Below are 17,974 nucleotides of genomic sequence, written 5' to 3' on the forward strand. Positions count from 1 at the left end.
TCATAAAAAGCATGCACACAACTTTAAGTTCAGTTTTAATTAGGGCTTGTTCCCAAATGCTCTTAGAAGGTTGCAAACGTTAAAGGGACTTCATTTTTGACCGGCAATCCATATTGCCCACTATTTAAGATGCCTAGAGTTTAAACCAAGAGTTTTTGTTTGTTTGTTTTTGTCAGGACCGTAATAAAGATATCAGAACTACATATATTTTAGTTAATAATTTAAAGGCTGGAACATGTAATATAATCTCTGAATGATTTATCATTTTGGGTTAATGCTTGATGTGAGTACCTTCATAGATTGAGTTAGTGGATTATATTTAACAGTCCCTTTAACCTTAAATTTACAGGGTAAGATTATTAAACAGCTGGTACGTCTAAAAATGTATAGAAATTATTATACAAGGTATGCAAATATTACTATCTGTATTTTACTGTTTTAAATTTGTTTTTAATTTAGTTTTACGGAAAATTTATTTTTTATGTTTATTAGTGTTACAATGAAGTACTACTTGGTTATGTTCAAATTATTTTTTTATTTGAAGTTTTAATCAATGTTTTTTACCTTTGTCGAGTAGCCATTCATCAACTACTCGACCAAGTCGATATGGAATTCGCTGTCTAGCAATCGCCAGGCGCTCGTTATCATTGTTTCCTTTAAAGTTTAAAGAGACATTTCATTGGTTAAAATCTGTAAGGTCAAAGGTTAAAAGTTAATACTTAAAGCTTGAGCTATACAGTTGCCACATGATTTTTTGAAATTTGGAATTTTAAAAAGTGCTACCTAGAACATTTCATGTTTCAGACTTGTCATTCATTCATTTATTTTATTTTAGCAAACAAAATTATTCCTATGTTAATTGAAAATTAGAAATCTGCATTTGAGCTAGGTTATTAAACTTATGTTATAGACAGACCCGAACAACCAATTTAAACAGCATATAATAGCTTTACAAAAAATGACCATTGATCTCAGGGTTTTGTCTTTTTGATGTTTCTTATTATCTAGTTAAACATGTTCAGGTGAAACAGGTTTAAGTTTTCAAAATACATTCAACCTCTGATTCCAGATTAGTAATTTATGAACACCAAACTTAATAACAACTTTGGCACACTGAAGCATATAAAATAGGCCTAGCATACTTTATGTCCTAGTAAGAAAATAGAAATTCATATTCATCTCATTTAAAGAAACCACAGAGACTGGATAGTTATTATATAATCCATACAAATTAGTTTATCAATCGCTTGGACATCACAAGAGAATATATCTTGCATCATTCAATACATTATTATAGGAAAAGGCTTTGACAAAAGTGACTTTGAGTGCCCTTCAGTTTCATTTAAAGCTTAACATGTTGACATATATATATAGCAATTTGGAAAAAAATTATATGTATGTTTTACATCTTCAAATGTTTGCTTTTATATTAAGCTAATCTAAAGAAAGCATGACAGCTTAAGGAACAAATACAAGTCTCAAACAGTGGTCCCTATGCATAGATCTGAACTAAGTGTGAGCCTGGCTTGTTTGAACAAAATTTTTTTCCTGACAGAAACACGTTTAAATTGACCTTAAATAATTCTTGCAAATATGTGTTTTCTCCACTTAGAAAGAATCTAGGCTGCCACTCAGTGCTAAATCATGTATACTGAAAGATTTTTACTTCATAAAAATAAACTAACATGAAATTTTAAACTAAGACATTTTGGCAATAACTTAGATAAGGCCTAAGAAATAAAAGAAACAAGTGGTACTGATGCCCACCGCAAAGACTGAAGCAGTTTGCTAAGGAACAAAATAGATATAAATTTCTCTCATCTTTAGAATAATTTGTAAGTGCTTTCATGTACTACTCTTATTAAACACTATACTTATCCCAATAAACCCATCACTATTTTGCTCACAAATTTTAGAGGAATAAAAAAGTACTATCATTTAGATCTTATAAATTTGTCCTATGAATATATATACATATATATGTGTGTGTGTGTGTGTGTGTGTGTGTGTGAATATATATATATTCACATATATATGAATATATATATTCATATATATGAGCCTTCCCACCCCATCTCATGGCTGACAGTGTCTTGCTTTCCTCTTCTATCTTCACAAGATATATATATATATATATATATATATATATATATATATATATAAACTGAAACTATTCCACACATTAGTATTTAATTTAAAATGTAAATGTCAAAGTAGAACAAAATATAAAGTTTAATAAAAACATTTATATCTATCTCTATGTATTATGTAATTCTTAAAATGTTATAAAATATTTTATCTTATTAGAATATATTTTTGGTGTATTAAGAATAAAGACACAAAAAGAATGATACAAATAACTTAAATTCCAAGCCTATCTTTATTTTTAAGAAGTATGCAAAAAATTTGCTTTCTTTTTTTGTGTGCTTGCACACACATATATTTGGAAAAGGTATGTTAAAATTTAATATTGGTTATCATAGGAAAATGTGATTATTGATGAATATGTGTTTTTGACTTCTATGTGATTGATGTAATAAACATGTCATGTGCATAATTTGATAAGCAAAGATGAAATGTTCTTCAAAAACGCATATTCTTGCTATATAGACTTTTCTGTTGCTCAACACTCATTTCAATTCACACTGTTAGAACTTGCCTGGTGACTTTATAATTACATGGCTTCTCATGATATTTTTCATGCCAGAGTATTTCCATCATCAGGAATGATCCATCATTCCCTCAGGCACCACCCAAATCTAGAACGCCAATCATCTCTTGCCCAATTATTATTTCGATATATTAACAACGTTCTCTGCATCCTCTGGGCAATAAATTCCACCCATGCTCCACATGTCAGCCAATACCTAATCCAGCAGCAAGTCTAACCCTTTCCTTCGCCTTCAAGAAGAAATCTCAGATCTCTTAAGGAGATTGAGCAGGATTTCCATGATCTGGAGCCTTCCCATCCCATCTCATGCCTTCCTCTTCTATCCTCACAAGATTTAGTTCCATTTTTCTAAAGCTCTCCTCTTTTCTCTGGGCTTTTATACTTGCTGCTTCTTTTATTTGAAATACCCTTCCTCACTTCTACCCTATCCCTATCTGGCCTTAGCTAAATCTGGCTCATTAATGAAATCTTGGCAGAAGTATTATTTCCTCAGGAGGTCTTCCCTGATGGCTCCACGTTAGATTAGGACACCTGAATATATATATATGCTTTCTTAGTACCCTTCAGAAACAAGCTTTGGCTTTATAATTGAATATCCAATAAATATTTTTCCCTTAAACCCCAAAGTTCCACGAGGTCAGGTATTATGGACAGTGTTTATTGTTGCATTCTTGATGCTTGCACAGTACCTATCATATAACATCCTATGAAATATCTGTACAATGAAGTAGTGAAGGAAATCTTGTTTTTAATTCTGATAGTTTCTTTAGCACCACTATCTCATCCTCACAGCCTCAAGTCATCACTAAATTTAAAAAAAAAAGGCAAATATTTGTGCTCAGATAATAGATGATATGTAGGTAAGCTTCCCTTGGTACTTTCTAAAGAGAACATCATATATGTAAATTATAATTTTATTTCCTTAATGATTGTCACTGATTTGAATATCATCCATGTCATTGCTTGCTTAATAACAACTTCCCCAGGCCATAAAAAATAGGTAATTATAGTTATTGTTAGTTAGTAATGGAAGAGGAGAGAAAGGTCTAGAAAATTGAAGGCTTAATATATTCTTTTTGAATGACTTTGAAAAAAAGGACACACACACACACACACACACACACACAATTGGCTCTCATATCTTTGGCACTCACATTCTGTGGCTATACTATCCCACAGTCCATAAATGTGAAATGCCTTCTAGTTCAGAGATGTTTTTATTAGCTGAAAAATGTGATTTTGAAATCAAAGCACAGATTTTATTCTTTGTTGGGTGATTCAATGGAAAATCAGATGCTGCTAACTTCAATTTAGTGTATGTTGATTTTTTTCTCTGAAAATTATTTTGTTCTTTTACTAGAACTAGTGGCCCATGCATGGAGGGGTGGGGAGGGAAAAGCAGGAGGGAGTCCCTCAGTGTGGTCTGCACCCTCTTGAAATCCAGGTTCCCTCAGGGAATGTCCGACTGCTGGTGTAGGCCCCATCCTGCAGAGACTATTCACATGCCTACCTGATTGCCCCTAACCACTCTGCCTGCCTGCTTGTCTCATCACCCCTTAATCACTCGCCTGTCTGCCTGCCTGATTGCCCCTAACCACCTTTGCTTGTCTGCCTGATCATCACTAACAGCCTCTGCCTCAGCTTCTGCTGCTGTGGCTTCATCCTGAAGGACATCTAGAATGATTTCTGGAAGGTCATTTGGCTGTGTCCAGTCTAATTAGCATATTATGCTTTTATTATTATAGATTAAAAACTAATGACTTTCCTTATAACAAAATTATACATAAATATATTGTTAACCAAATGAAGACACATCTAAATAGAATACAGTGACAATGTCCTTTTACTGATAATTCCCAAAACCCTTCTACTATCTATATATATAAACCCTAATATGCAAATAGACCCAATGGTGGAACAACTGTATAACCAGTTGCTATGATATGCACTGACCACAAGAGGACGTGCACAGAACATGGCATGCGTCAGCAGCAGGCAGCAGAGCACAGAACATGGTGGAAATTGGCCATGGGATGATAGAGCAAGTGAGTGCAGGTGTCAGACTATGTTGGGGTGCAGGTTGCTGTCATTGGGGCAAGCCTCTGGTGGTTACTGAAAATTCTTTGCTCCTGTGCACCACAGTCCTGCCAGGCACTCATACCTCCTGCTGGCACCGGCCCCGCTTGCTGGTGCCAGAGCTGCTGCTCACACCCTCTGCCGGAACCTGGTGCCGGCCCCAAATTGCTCAGCACCATCAATTGCTGAGAGCAACAACTGCCAGCCCTGGTCACCCCTCAAGGCTTCTCCACCTTCCCCTGATCCTGAGGGGCGATTTGAGCTGGCAGCTAACTCTCCTGCTGCTGGCAATGACCCTACTTACAACCATAGCTGCAGCTAGAGCCGCCACTCAAACCTGCTGCTGGTGCCCAGCACCGGTCCTCATTGCATGGCACCGTGAGTGCAAGTGGTGGCTGCTGGCCCCAATCACCCCAGAGAGCTTCTCCACCTCCCCCTGCTCCTGAGGAGTGATCTCAGGGCAGCAGCTACCACTTGCACAGTCTGACAGCACTGACCCCACTTGCAGCACCAGCCCCACTCACACCTACTGCTGGCGCTGGCCCCAATCGCTGAGCATCATCAGCACATGGAAGCAGTGGTGACAGGAGTGGAGCTGCCAGTAGGCAGGGACCAGGGGCCAGGCCGGAAGGTGCCAGGCTGTGGCGCAGAGGATGGGCTGAAACCCACCCCTCTGCTCACCACATCCTCTCAGCCTACAGTTCCTTTCAAGGTGCACAAATTCATGCACTGGGCCCCAAGGTGGGTATAAAATAGTTCAGATTCTTTAGGTTTGCCATAAGCTTCCATTTGCCCTCAACTTTATGATTTTCATTAACAAGCCACATATGGAGAGTGGTAATTGAGAGATATTATTTTAAGAAATTGCTCAAAATGTATTTCATTTCTTTACAAATTCATGGTGAAATGTTATTTGTAAAATATCTGGTAGCTTTATATCTTTTATTTTATTTAATGAACATCTAAACTTTACATGCAATTTAAAGGACATGAAACAATCCACTTGATTGGGAAAAGTCAAAGAGAAATACAATTTCTGATGACCTTTTCTTTTCTTTGGAAAGGGTTGAGCTCTAATACAAAACATGCTGGTATATAGAGCTTTTGTTGATTGTCAAAAGAAGCAGGCTTAGCCGAAACTGGTTTGGCTCAGTGGTAGAGCATCGGTCTGCGAACTGAAGGGTCCCAGGTTCAATTCTGGTCAAGGGCATGAACATTAGTTGCGGGCACATCCCTGGTAGGGGGTGTGCAGGAGGCAGCTGGTCGATGTTTCTCTCTCATCAATGTTTCTTGCTCTCTCTCTCCCTTCCTCTTCTCTGTAAAATATCAATAAAATATATATATATATAAAGAATGTTATAAAAAAAAAGCAGGCTTAGATTTATAGGAGAGATTAAAAGTATATTCAAGTTCCCTAAATCAAAGGTATTGATAAAGCAATAATGATCTTTTTGGAATTTTAAAAGGATCCAACAAGAATCTCAACTATTTATAAAACATACAAATCAGCTACATCAGAGCAGTCTACTGAGGACATCAACTAGATTTGTTAAAATAGAACCTCTCATTGAATAGTTAAAATATTATAATTTAGGCTTATTTTTTTTCTTTTTCCTCCAGTTAATTTTATTTGGATTAAATATGTTGGTATCTTTACAGAAAAGGTCCCCACCAACATACAGATCTTTGATGAAGTAATTTTTAGGCAATGAAACAGTATGTGAAAAACCAAATTAAGTTTCCTTTCTAATGGCTGAAGGATTTGGTAATTTTGACATGAGACAGGCCCCCTGTAGTAACACCACCACAATCAACTGATAGTCACAAGCTCTAAATAAAGTGGTCATCAAATTCTAAGGTACTAAAAGTAATGGATATTTCGATCAAGATTCCAGGGGTGAAGAATAAAAAGAAAAATCTAAACATTGAGACTTAGGGTGCAACATCCAGCTGGTTTAATTTCCACCTAACTAATGATATTTGGTCACACTATGGTATATTAGTTTTGTATGAACCAGTAGACTTAAAGGAAACAAGAGTAATTTCAAAGAATCAAGGTAAGCATCAAGGAGTAATAAAACTCAAGTCCTTGACTTGGAGTTAAGTTTCATGGTGTGACTCAGAGAACAAAGGGAAATAAAACTGTAATCATGTTTTTATGACTATTGGTCAGTAGAGACAAGCTATATGAATTTCACTAATACATAGTATTTTCTTCTCTCATTTTCATAGATCTTCTCTCCTCATACATAATTTCTCCCTGGAAATAAAACTGTCAGTTTTTGAGATGACATAGTAATATTCTTTGGGGGGAAAATAAGGATAAGCAATGTTATGGACCCAACATTGTTCAAACTAATATAAAAGTAAAAACAAATCTATTTGCCTGCTGAAGGTTTCTTATATCCTGAGTTCATAACAATGGAAAAGGAAGACATGAGGGGTGTGAGGAGTTCTACATCCTTCCTGAGAAGATCTTAGTCTGGTTTTACACCTTTTGCTTTAAAATGAGAGTGTGGCATTTGGTTATGCCGAGGCCCATAAAGCAAAGTTAAAGTTTAACATAGTTCTGTAAAATTACTCGTTTTAAAAACAGCATTATCACATAATTTTCAACTAAATGCTTTATGTGTGATTGTCATGCAAACTATAAGATACAATACCTAACTTAGCTGGCAATGCTTCAAATCAGTGGATCTTGAACACCACTGACACTCCTCAAGTGAAAAAGTGTATTCTAATAAAATATTTGACTTGTGTATTACATTATTTGCTATATCATTAAGATGCATATGTTATATATATACACACACACACACACACACACACACACACACACACACACCACACATTTATTTTGCTTCTATTTCTTTAATTTAATCTTTGGTCACTTATTTCTAAGTCTTTAAATTCTAGTCACTCTGGACTTCTTTCAACTCCTTTAACCAAGCCAATCATTCCAAGGTGCCATTCTCTATACCTTACAAACCTCCTATATCTTTGTGCCCTCTCAGTGCTTCTGTCCACACACATGGGCAGGCACACACAAGTATCGAAGTCTGTCTAACTCATTTTTCCTTTAAATAGTAGTTTATATGTTTCTCCAGAAAGCATTCCCTGTACCCATCAAACCCCCTATTAAATTAGCCTAGAGCCTTCCATTACTCATTCTTACAAAATTTAGTAGCAGTACCTATAATCATGATTAAATGATTTCATGAAATTGATTCTAGATTCTAGAGTTCTCTACATGCAGGGACTGCAAAATATATGTGTTCAGAAAATAGACAAATGATTTCTGAGTGGCTTTTATGTTTTATGCATCACGCTACTAGTCCTCACAGTGATCTCAGACCATAGGTATCTTTAAACAGAAAACCTGAGGCTCAAAGAGACAATATAACTAGTACCTTGCCATGCATCATAGGTAGAAGAACCATTTGAAACCAAAACTATTTTCTTCCTAAAGCTACTACATGGGATAGTTATTGAAGCAATGTCTCCAACAGCTTGAGCCATGAAGATCCTACGGTCCTCTCCTGTGTAATAAAAGATGTCATGGTCTTGTCTATAAAGGCTCCTGCCTTATAAAGTTTGGGGTGAGATTGCCATCTTGGGCACACAAAAAAATCAATAACCTTCCCCAAATTCCTGAAAATGTATCAGGAGGGTATTTTTATTATTCCTATTTTATAGAGCAAGATAGTGAAGCAGAGATAAGTAAAGTGATCAAAAATCTACTACAGTTGAGGTCCAAGTGAGGAGCAGTATTTCATTGTTTTCCTTTAACAACAATGCCCTGCCATACATAGCCACGTGAGACATAAAATGGTCCAGGCATTTCTTGTTTGTATCGCTGACCTAGAAGACAAGCCCCAAGCATAATAGTATACCAAATTTCAATGCTGACCCTCTCTAGTGACATTTGGAAAAGGAGAGAGGGTTAAAATCATGAGTCAAAAGACGACTGCCCTTCACTAGCTTGTGAGAAGAGGGATGGAATGCTGAAGCATGTTAAGGTGAATTTTGCTATTATTACACATTTTCTATTTCCTCTCTGTCCATCTCTTAACTGTTTTTTTTTCCTTTACACATCTCCAAGATTCCAGTCCTTTTATGCCACTCATCAACCACCGAAGACATGCATTCACCCACATCTACCCTTCCTAGATGTATCTCATGTCCCAAAAGACTTCATCTTCCTTCTCTATGTCTAATACTTAAATTCTTTGTTTCTTTAGTATATCATAGCTGGACATTAGGAGAGCAATCTGACTCAATGAAGTCAATATAAGCACCAATGGCACCAATGGTGTACTTTGAAACTACTATATCAGGCATATATTAATGCATCACATACATCTTACTGTTGAAGAGCTCACACTTTGCCTGGGAAGTGAAGGAGCAAATGGGGTAAGTTAAAAGGAAGTTTAAGATAATAGATAATTTGGCGTAAGTATACAATTGACTACCATTTAAACTATAGTTGCCACAGAAGTTCACAAGGAGCAATGGATTATAAAAGACAAAGAAGGTATGATAGAACACAAAGGATTTTATAGATCACACACAATGTAAATTTTACTGAAATAATAGGTAAAAATGTGCTGTAATGTGGATATTAATCCCCAAAGATTTTATGATTGATTATTTGCTTAAAATTCATAAAGTTATACACCTCTTGCTTCTATTTTTTTTAATAAATGCATTTCCTAATAGAAGATACTTAGTTTCAAACTAATTGCATAGATGGATAAAAATGGTTAAAATATTTATGCCACGCCAAGTGACACATGTAATATGATATTAAAACTACTAAATAAAATATAATGCAAGTTGGCAAGAATTTTGCAGCATGCAAAAATAAAAATATCTGTGTAGGATGCAGGGATTATGAGAATCTTTTTCAAATTTTAATTCATTATTCATGCTATATTTACAGATATTTCAGTTTTACTCCCACCATTTTTAAAAAAGAGCATTTTCTATAAATTAAATGTAGTATCCTAATGCAACACGACAGCAAGAGAAGGTGGCACAACCCAAGTGCCCTGTCAGTCAGCCCATTTAGCTTATGCAGCTGGAGAGAGCACAGTGTTCCTGTAGGGCAACGCTCCAGATGACACCCTGTCTCCTTATGTGAAACAGCAGGCCTTTACATCCACTTAAATGATGTCCTCCTGTGAGACTGCTGTGATGCTGGGCATACGAGGCCATAGAACATGGACTGCAGAGCTCAGTGGTGCTCTGGGGAAGACATTAGAAGCTTAGTGCATTTCTAACTGGCTTAAGGAATTTTTTCCTTCAGGTCCCTCTTTTCTGTGGACTACAGGAAGTTATCTAGCATTCCTTTATACAAAGACTTGAAGAAGCTCCTGTTCTTATCAGCTACTTAGATTCAAAAGCTTTGTTTTGGAAATCAATCGTGCCATCAGATTAGAAATAAAGGTAACCTTGTGAACTTTGGCTCTTCTGCCCTGTGTGGAATAAACAGTTATTTACATATTCTTCTCTAGGCCTTTCTATTCTGTTGGGTTGCTAATGCAAAGAGAATGGAATATGATGTAAAAAGCCAGCAGCCAGAAATGAAAAGCAGCAGGGACAAGCAGATAACAAAATACAGAAGTACTCTGAAAATTAAAGGTCAGACTCTGTTATCATGCACATTAAAGAGTTCTTTTGTGGCTAGATGTGTAGCATTTAAGACAGAAGAATGGTTTAGCAGCCCCAAACTGACCAGGCCACTGATAGACATCACTCGATGATGGGAATAAGAAAAATGAAATGTAAGAACAACCTCACATTACCTTCCAAATGGCATTTGGCCATTTTCCCAGGTATCAGAATTTTAAACACTTTCAAAATAATAATGTCATAACATTTAAGCTTATCTAGCTAATAAGAATATATATGTCATTTTTCCTAGTTCTTAATTTATGAAAACCAGATAATTATGTTTTACAGAATTACACGTATTTATTGATTTTTAGAGAGGAAGGAAGAGGGAGAGATAGAACATTCAATGATAAGAATCATTAATCGGCTGCCTCCTGCACACCCCCTGCTGGGGATTGAGCCCACAACTTAGGCATGTACGCTGACCAGGAATGAAACTGAGATCTCCTGGTTTATAAATCAATGCTCAACCACTGAGCAACCCTGGCCAGGTTGAGCATAGACTTTTAATCTTTTCTATAAATATTTTGCTGGTCAATGAAAGAGGAACCAAGATATCTCATACACAGTATTGATATGGCATACATAGTTCTGAGAAAGTTCCTTATTCTCCAGTGAAGAATAAGTCTGATTACTGTTGCATTTTAATCTCATTTTCAAAGAACTTTAATCTCTCTCCTCCATTTGCAATAGTATAATAATTCAGGAAGATTTCTATCTCTCAGAATAAGACTATGAACTTCTCTGCTGTCTGCAGTTTCCCCCTTTAAAATAAGCCATCTTGACTTCTTCTAGTGGATCAGAACTGAGAGAGGGGCAAAACCACATATATTGTTCTATCAAGTTTAAGCTGATGCTCCATTAGTCAGGAAAATTGGAATTGATCCACTCTCTGTTGTTGTTATAACCCAGTATATATCTAGTTAGGCTGTGTCATTTTCAAGTAGAGGGCTAAACTAATTGGGCCATATAACTCTGGCCTAATTAACACTTCATTTAAAAAAAATTTTCCCCCTGAAGTCATTGTAAGCCAACTGCCTGTATTGAGTTTAGTGAACATAAACAGTGTTCACATCTTCCACACAAGAACCCTTTGAACACTTCAAGAGTGTTAAGGGCTCAACTGTGTCCACTCAAAATTCATATGGTGAAGTCCTGGTCCCTGTGGTGCCTTAGTATATGACTGTATTTGAAGATAAGGCCTTTAAAAGGATGGTTAACTTAAAATGACTTTCTTAGGGTGGACCCTGATCCAATCTACCTGATATCTTTATAAGAAGTACTTTGGACATACAAAGGACACCAGGGGCATGCATGCATAGGAAAAAGTGCATGGGAAAACTCAGAGAGAAGGCAGCCACCTGTAAGCCAAGGACACAGGCCTCAGAAGAAATCAGCCCTGCTGACTTCTTGACCTTGCGCTGCTAGCCTCCAGAACTGTGAGAAAATAAATGTTCTCTTGTTTAAACCACCGAGTCTGTGCTATTTTTGTTACGGGTGCCCTTGCAAAATTTTAACTACTTTATATTGTTAAAACCAAATATCATTGGCTTATTCTTGACCCTTTGATATTAAGCAGTATTTTGCTGCTAATTGCCAAAAATGTTAGGAATGAATACTTTTGGATTTGTATGTTAACAAAGTACTATGATAATGTCAAAGTTGTACCCATTTTAATTATTAATTTAGGTTAAATAATATATTTTCTCTTTTTCTGGGTATGCTAGAAATCATAAAATTCTGTGCAACATTAGTGGACATAATAGTTATAAAATAAACTCTACTGGTTTACATTTTGCATGATTTAAATCACATGTGTCAAACACAAGGCCCGCGGGCCAAATCCGTCCCGCCAGGCCTTGCAATGTGGCCCGCACCACGCTGTCATCACTGCACTCCGCTGCGTTTCCATCACAATGACAGTTTATGACTGTTCAGTAAACCATTCGGCCCGCGATTTAGGCTGGATTTTAGATTTTGGCCCCTTCTCTGATTGAGTTCGACACCCCTAATTTAAATTATAACAATGTAATTGATTTCAGCATGAAATACATATATTTCAGCACAGTTCCATTATGTCTATACATAAATTTGTAAGAGAAATTATTTAATGTTTAGTATTAATTGTTTTTAATTGTGTTAATCTTCAACCAAGAATATTTTTTTCCATTAATTTTTTAGAGGGGGGGGGAGATAGAGAGAGATACGTTAGAGAGATACATTGATTGGTTGCCTCCTGTGCAAGGCTGGCCTGAGGCCAGAGATTGAGCCTGCAAGCCAGGTACACCCTCTTGATCAGGAATCAAACCCATGACCCTTTGGTATGTGGCCTGATGCTCTAACCACTTAGCAATTTAGTATTATTAAATGAAATTTCTAAAACTAAAAACAATTATGTGATACTACCATTTTCTTTACTTTTGGACCCCTATAGCTTAAGTGCAGTACCACGAAAAATTTAGTGTTAGTGTTAGATGTCCAGTTTAATTTTAGAGCTTATCAATAAACTGCATAAAATAAATCCCTATTTCTGCTAATTATCAAATAAGGTAAGACTCTATTATTGAAATATGCTATAGTGTTTTCTTTAATTTGATAACTATTGTGTGATCACAAAAAGCTCACTGTGCCCACTTCCAAAACTCTAAAAACCAATTCTATGTCTAAAAGGATGTTTATATTATTCAAACAAATAGCTATTTTAGGAACTGTCTCAGAAATCTTTTTAAATAAACATTTTAAAAAATGATTCCACAAGAGCCTTCCCTGAGAGTGCCCAGGGGCAGTGAAGAGCCTGGCAAAGGGAGGGAGGCACCAATGTGAGTTAAAATGTAATGATTTGATCTCTTTGTGAATGCAGTCACCTCAAGGTCCCCTATATTTCCTTGGAAATTAGACAGCTATTCACTCCTTCCGCCTATACGGCCAACCTTCAGCGTTTTGGCCTTTTAACTGGGAAAATGCTTGGTAGCAGGGAGAGGGAAATCAGTCTTTGCCTTTGGCTTCTGCTCCCTTGTCATGTTCTGGTGGCCTGAACCCTGAGGGAGAGCTCTGCCTTCACCTTCAGCATCAGTGTCCTTCCGTCACCCACTTCCCATGCTGTGGTCCAAGAAACACCGGAACTGCGGCATCACTTCTACCTTACTTAGCTCCAGACACTCATTCCGCCCCTTCTGATTCAACTCCGCACTCCAGCCACATTATTGTGAAAGAATGTTAAGAATGTGTTTTCTCCATTAGAGCAGGGACTGGATCTGTTTTTAATCACCACTGTATCCCTAGCATAGCGCCAGGTACAAAGAAATATTTTTGAATGAATTACTGAAGAAATTAAAGTCTTGGGCTATTGTCTCTTCCACTATCCTTTGTCCTTGGCCTTACCACACCGAATCACATTACTCTGGAGTCTTTATCAGGCCTACCTCACGCTCCCAGTCTCTTCTCTATGGGAATGGAAGACAGAATTACCGATTCTATCTTCCATCTCCTGCCCAATTTAAAAAGTCTCCTTTGTACAGCTTCAGGAGAAACAGTTTTCAGTTTAAAATTTGTGAAATTTTCTAAATACTGAATCTGTAAGACTATTAAGATTTATGGAAAGAGATAATGAAACCTATTTGGTTTTATGGCCCTTAGAAAGTCCAAATCTCAGTAAGGCACTCAAAAGCATGTTACTGAATCTTTCCAAGTCATATCACATCTGTAAATTGGGGACACTTTATGACATTGTTTTCAGGAGCTAGATGTACTGTGTATAAAGCACCCAGGAACAGTTTCTAATAGACAAATGATAAATAGATGATGGCTACTATTGTTTTTATAGATTACAGAGAATCCCAGACCCATAGATAGAAAAATACACTAATCCAATTCCCAACCAATGTGGCAGGGGTTTGATAGTCTTTAGCTTTGAGATTGGTCTTTTGAGACCTTCAGAATTAGAAGAGTCCAAAAAGTACCATACCTCATTAAGAGTGAAGTAAATTATCTCATAAAACTATGCTTGTTTAATGTTATTTCCTTTTTACAGGAAATGTAAAAGTAAAGAAAAAACTTTATCACACATTATGGGCCAATATAAGGAACCTTGTAGTTTTGATTTGTTTTTATTTGGCTATACACTGAAATCCCTTAATTGCCTTTGATCATTATGTTTCGTTTTTCAAGTTAATGGTTTTTATGTATATCCAATATGAACAAATAACAGTAAATTCAAAGTATGAAATGGAACTAACAAATATAGAAAAAAAAGTAAATACCTATAATCCTAGATTTCCTACTGCCAGGGCAAACAAACAACAACAACAAAATAACAACAACACAATACGTAAAAAACCATAAATCAATAAAATCAGATTTTCAAAAATATTCTTGATGGGTAGAAACAACAATAAATTAAAACTATAAAAGTAAGATTTCAAAATATAAAACATCATACCAAACCTAAGAAAAGGGCATTGAACCCTCCCACTCTGTTCATTCATACAAATTCTATCCCTTCCAAAGTTCACTTTGGGGAGCCACTGAAAAATTGAGGGCAGGAAGAGGTATAATAAAAGCAATTTTAAGAAGAAAAACATTTTAGCTATATACCAGATGGAATAAAATAATGGGGACTGAAGAGGAATATAGATGGTTTATAGCTGACAATAGAAAAAGAGGCCCAATTGTAATAAAGGCTTCATATCACTAGAATAATGTCAGCACAAACACAAATGATGGAAACTAGGGAATATTTGAATGAAGAATTTGTGGAAACTAGTGCCTGTTATTGAACCCAGTGTCTATGTTGGTGGAATAACAAGAAAGATTTTGATAGTACAAGTTAGGAATTTAAGAAGATAAAATGGTTTGGGGACTTCTAATTTGTTTAGAATAAGAATTTAGTTGCAATCAGAAATGCACATTTTGTCCAATTGAAACTTAGTTGTGCTCCTATTAATTCAGAATTTATTGAAATTTAACAGGCACACACCAGCAGCAGTTACCTGAGTTTTGTCCAGGAGGACATTGCTAATTTTACCTTATTGTCATCGACTCAAAAACTGTGCTCAACCTTTTCCAAATGCCCCAAGTCTTTATATATATATATATATATATATATATATAATTGATTTTACACAGAGACGAATTGAGAGGGATAGAGAGTTAGAAATGTTGATGAGCGAGATACATCGAACAGCTGCCTCTTGCACACCCCCTACTGGGGATGTGCCCGCAACCAAGGTATGTGCCCTTGACCAGAATCAAACCCGGGACTTTTCAGTCCGCAGGCCAACGCTCTATCCATTGAGCCAAACCGGTTTCAGCAAATGTCCCAAGTCTTAATAACACTCTTTTCTCTCAGAATTATGACTATTTGAATGATAATTCTTATGTTTTCCAATTACAGAGAACCATCCTGGGGAACTGAAAACAGAGACTCCCTTGATGCTTAGATCCCAGGCAGGAGGCTTCCCACGATGCTTGGTGAGAAGAAAGAGACAGCTCTTTCTTCATGGCACATGGCCTATGGATCCAAGCACAGACTGGATTCCAGCTTCCACTCCATCCCCTCTGATGAGATATTGGTGCAATGCTACCCAAACTGCATCACTGCATGCAGCTGCCCATTCACCAGCTACCATGGTCTCCCTAAAGCTCACTTACTAAATCCAAAGGATTCTCCAACACCCAGTCCCCATTCCAGTCCTTCCCAAGTCTTCCCTGATCCCCACACACCATTCCTTTCTCTAATTTATACAGAACATATTTTCTGTCCTTTCCACTGATGTCTCTGTAATGTCCTGGCTCAGGGTTGGATTGCAGGGCAGAAAGGGGTGAGGCAATTACAAGCCTTAAGTTTCTGGAAATGTTTACTATTTCCATGTCTGCGAACTCAAGTCTGACAGCCTAGAAAGGATGAATTTGTTCCCCGAAGGAAATACACTACACACTGATATGGGGAGGTTAGTACCTATTTCAGTTGCAGGATTGCAGACCCAAAGTACTTTGATTAGAGATAGTTGAGCTAACATTTATTGAGTAGTTACTACTTACAATGTTTTATACTAATTATTATGTATTTTTAAATTAAAAACTCTTGGAAACTTCAAACAACCCCTGAAGTAACTACTATCATGAATAAACAGTAAACTTAAAGGTAAAGAAGTTAAAGAAGAGGCCAGAGGTCACACATCTACAAAGTGTTGGAACAAAGATTTGAACACAGGCAGTCTGACTCCTTCTCTCTTAACTTTTTTCTTAACCCACTTTTAATCTTGTGTTATCTTAGCATATGCTTGAACTTTTATCATTTGATATGTGGTCTATATTTTTCTATTGCAATTTTAGAGTTTAAGAGGTATAGAGTTTAGATGTGGCACTCATTTCTACATATAGATACAAAAAAGGAGGAGGAGAAGAAGCAGGAGAAGGAGAATCAGCCATGGGAGATGGCATCATTTTATGCATGCTACAAATCCCAAGGGACCCTTGATTGGCCTTCAGATATATGAACAGAAGAAACAATACCATTGTTCTCAGGACCTCAGTACAACAAAGGTTTAGTCATCCTGAAATCTGGCGGGGACCAAGAAGAAACTTATTTTATTTATTTTTTCTCTTTGAAGGAGTATGAATAAATAGTGTAGGCAGCATTGCATAATAAATACTTCAGAGCCCCGGAGTGAGCGTTGGGATGTGGGACCTTGGAAAGTAACCTTATCTGTGTTTAGTTACTGATCTCTCAAAAGAAGATACTATAAGCTGCCTTATAAGATTTGATGAGAAAAATGTTTATAAAATAACTACAACAGTTCCCAGTATGTAGTGCTCAGTGTATGGTGCTGTCTGAAATTTAAATGGGTTCAGGGAATGTCTGAGGTTTTTGGGGTGAGTTCTGTTACTTCCTCACCACAATCCGGCACAACACCGGCTTCTTTATCCAATCAGTCCAACGGATTTCATGTTCAATTTGAGGTCTACTTCCATAAAGCACGAGGCTCCTCTAATTGTTCCCAGTTTTGTTTTCCACTGTGATTATGACCATCCTGTGTCTCTTTTCAGGAAGGCAAACTGGAGGTTGAAGTGGGGGGTATGAGGAAGAGACAAGATTAACCAGGAAGACAGGATTAACCAAAGAACCAAATAATTTACATGCATCTATGCATAATCCATGGACACAGGCAATAGTGCAGTGAAGGCCTGGAGTGGGGGGAGTAGGAGTGGGGTGAAGGGAGTTAAAGGGGGAGGAGGGGCGAAAGGGACATCTTTAATGCTTCCAACAATGAAGATATACTTTTTAAAAACGTTTATAAAAGCTTCATTTTGTTTGTTCCTTCTCCAACCAGGAAGTATACTCTCATCCAACTCCTCTGCTAAACTGAGCACTAAAAATAATAAATGAGAGAACTGATGACTCTAAGTGGACTTTCTAAATGCTCCAGCAAAGGTGACCCCGAAAAATTATTATGACATGTTATCAATTAGTTGACATTATATTAAAAAAATGAAGCTAAATGTTCCTCTATTCTGACCAGTTTTATATCTCACCGATCCAGCTAAAATAGT

General features: G+C 36.7%; 1 protein-coding gene across 32 annotated transcripts in view; it reads right to left on the reverse strand.

Moving 5' to 3' along the window:
- NRXN1 (neurexin 1) overlaps positions 1-17,974 on the reverse strand; it is a 973,616-nt gene that overhangs the window by 112,530 nt on the left and 843,112 nt on the right. For 21 of the 32 annotated variants that reach the window (XM_036435285.2, XM_045580727.1, XM_045580726.1 and 18 more), the window contains one exon: positions 565-654. The exons of the other annotated variants lie outside the window; for them this stretch is intronic. In XM_036435285.2, coding sequence (XP_036291178.1) covers positions 565-654 — 90 coding nt within the window. The remainder of the gene's footprint in view (positions 1-564; positions 655-17,974) is intronic. 32 annotated transcript variants of the gene reach the window in all.

The sequence above is a fragment of the Pipistrellus kuhlii genome, unplaced genomic scaffold (genome assembly GCF_014108245.1).
Source record: "Pipistrellus kuhlii isolate mPipKuh1 unplaced genomic scaffold, mPipKuh1.p scaffold_m20_p_13, whole genome shotgun sequence".
In the NCBI taxonomy this organism is placed as follows: Eukaryota; Metazoa; Chordata; class Mammalia; order Chiroptera; family Vespertilionidae; genus Pipistrellus; species Pipistrellus kuhlii.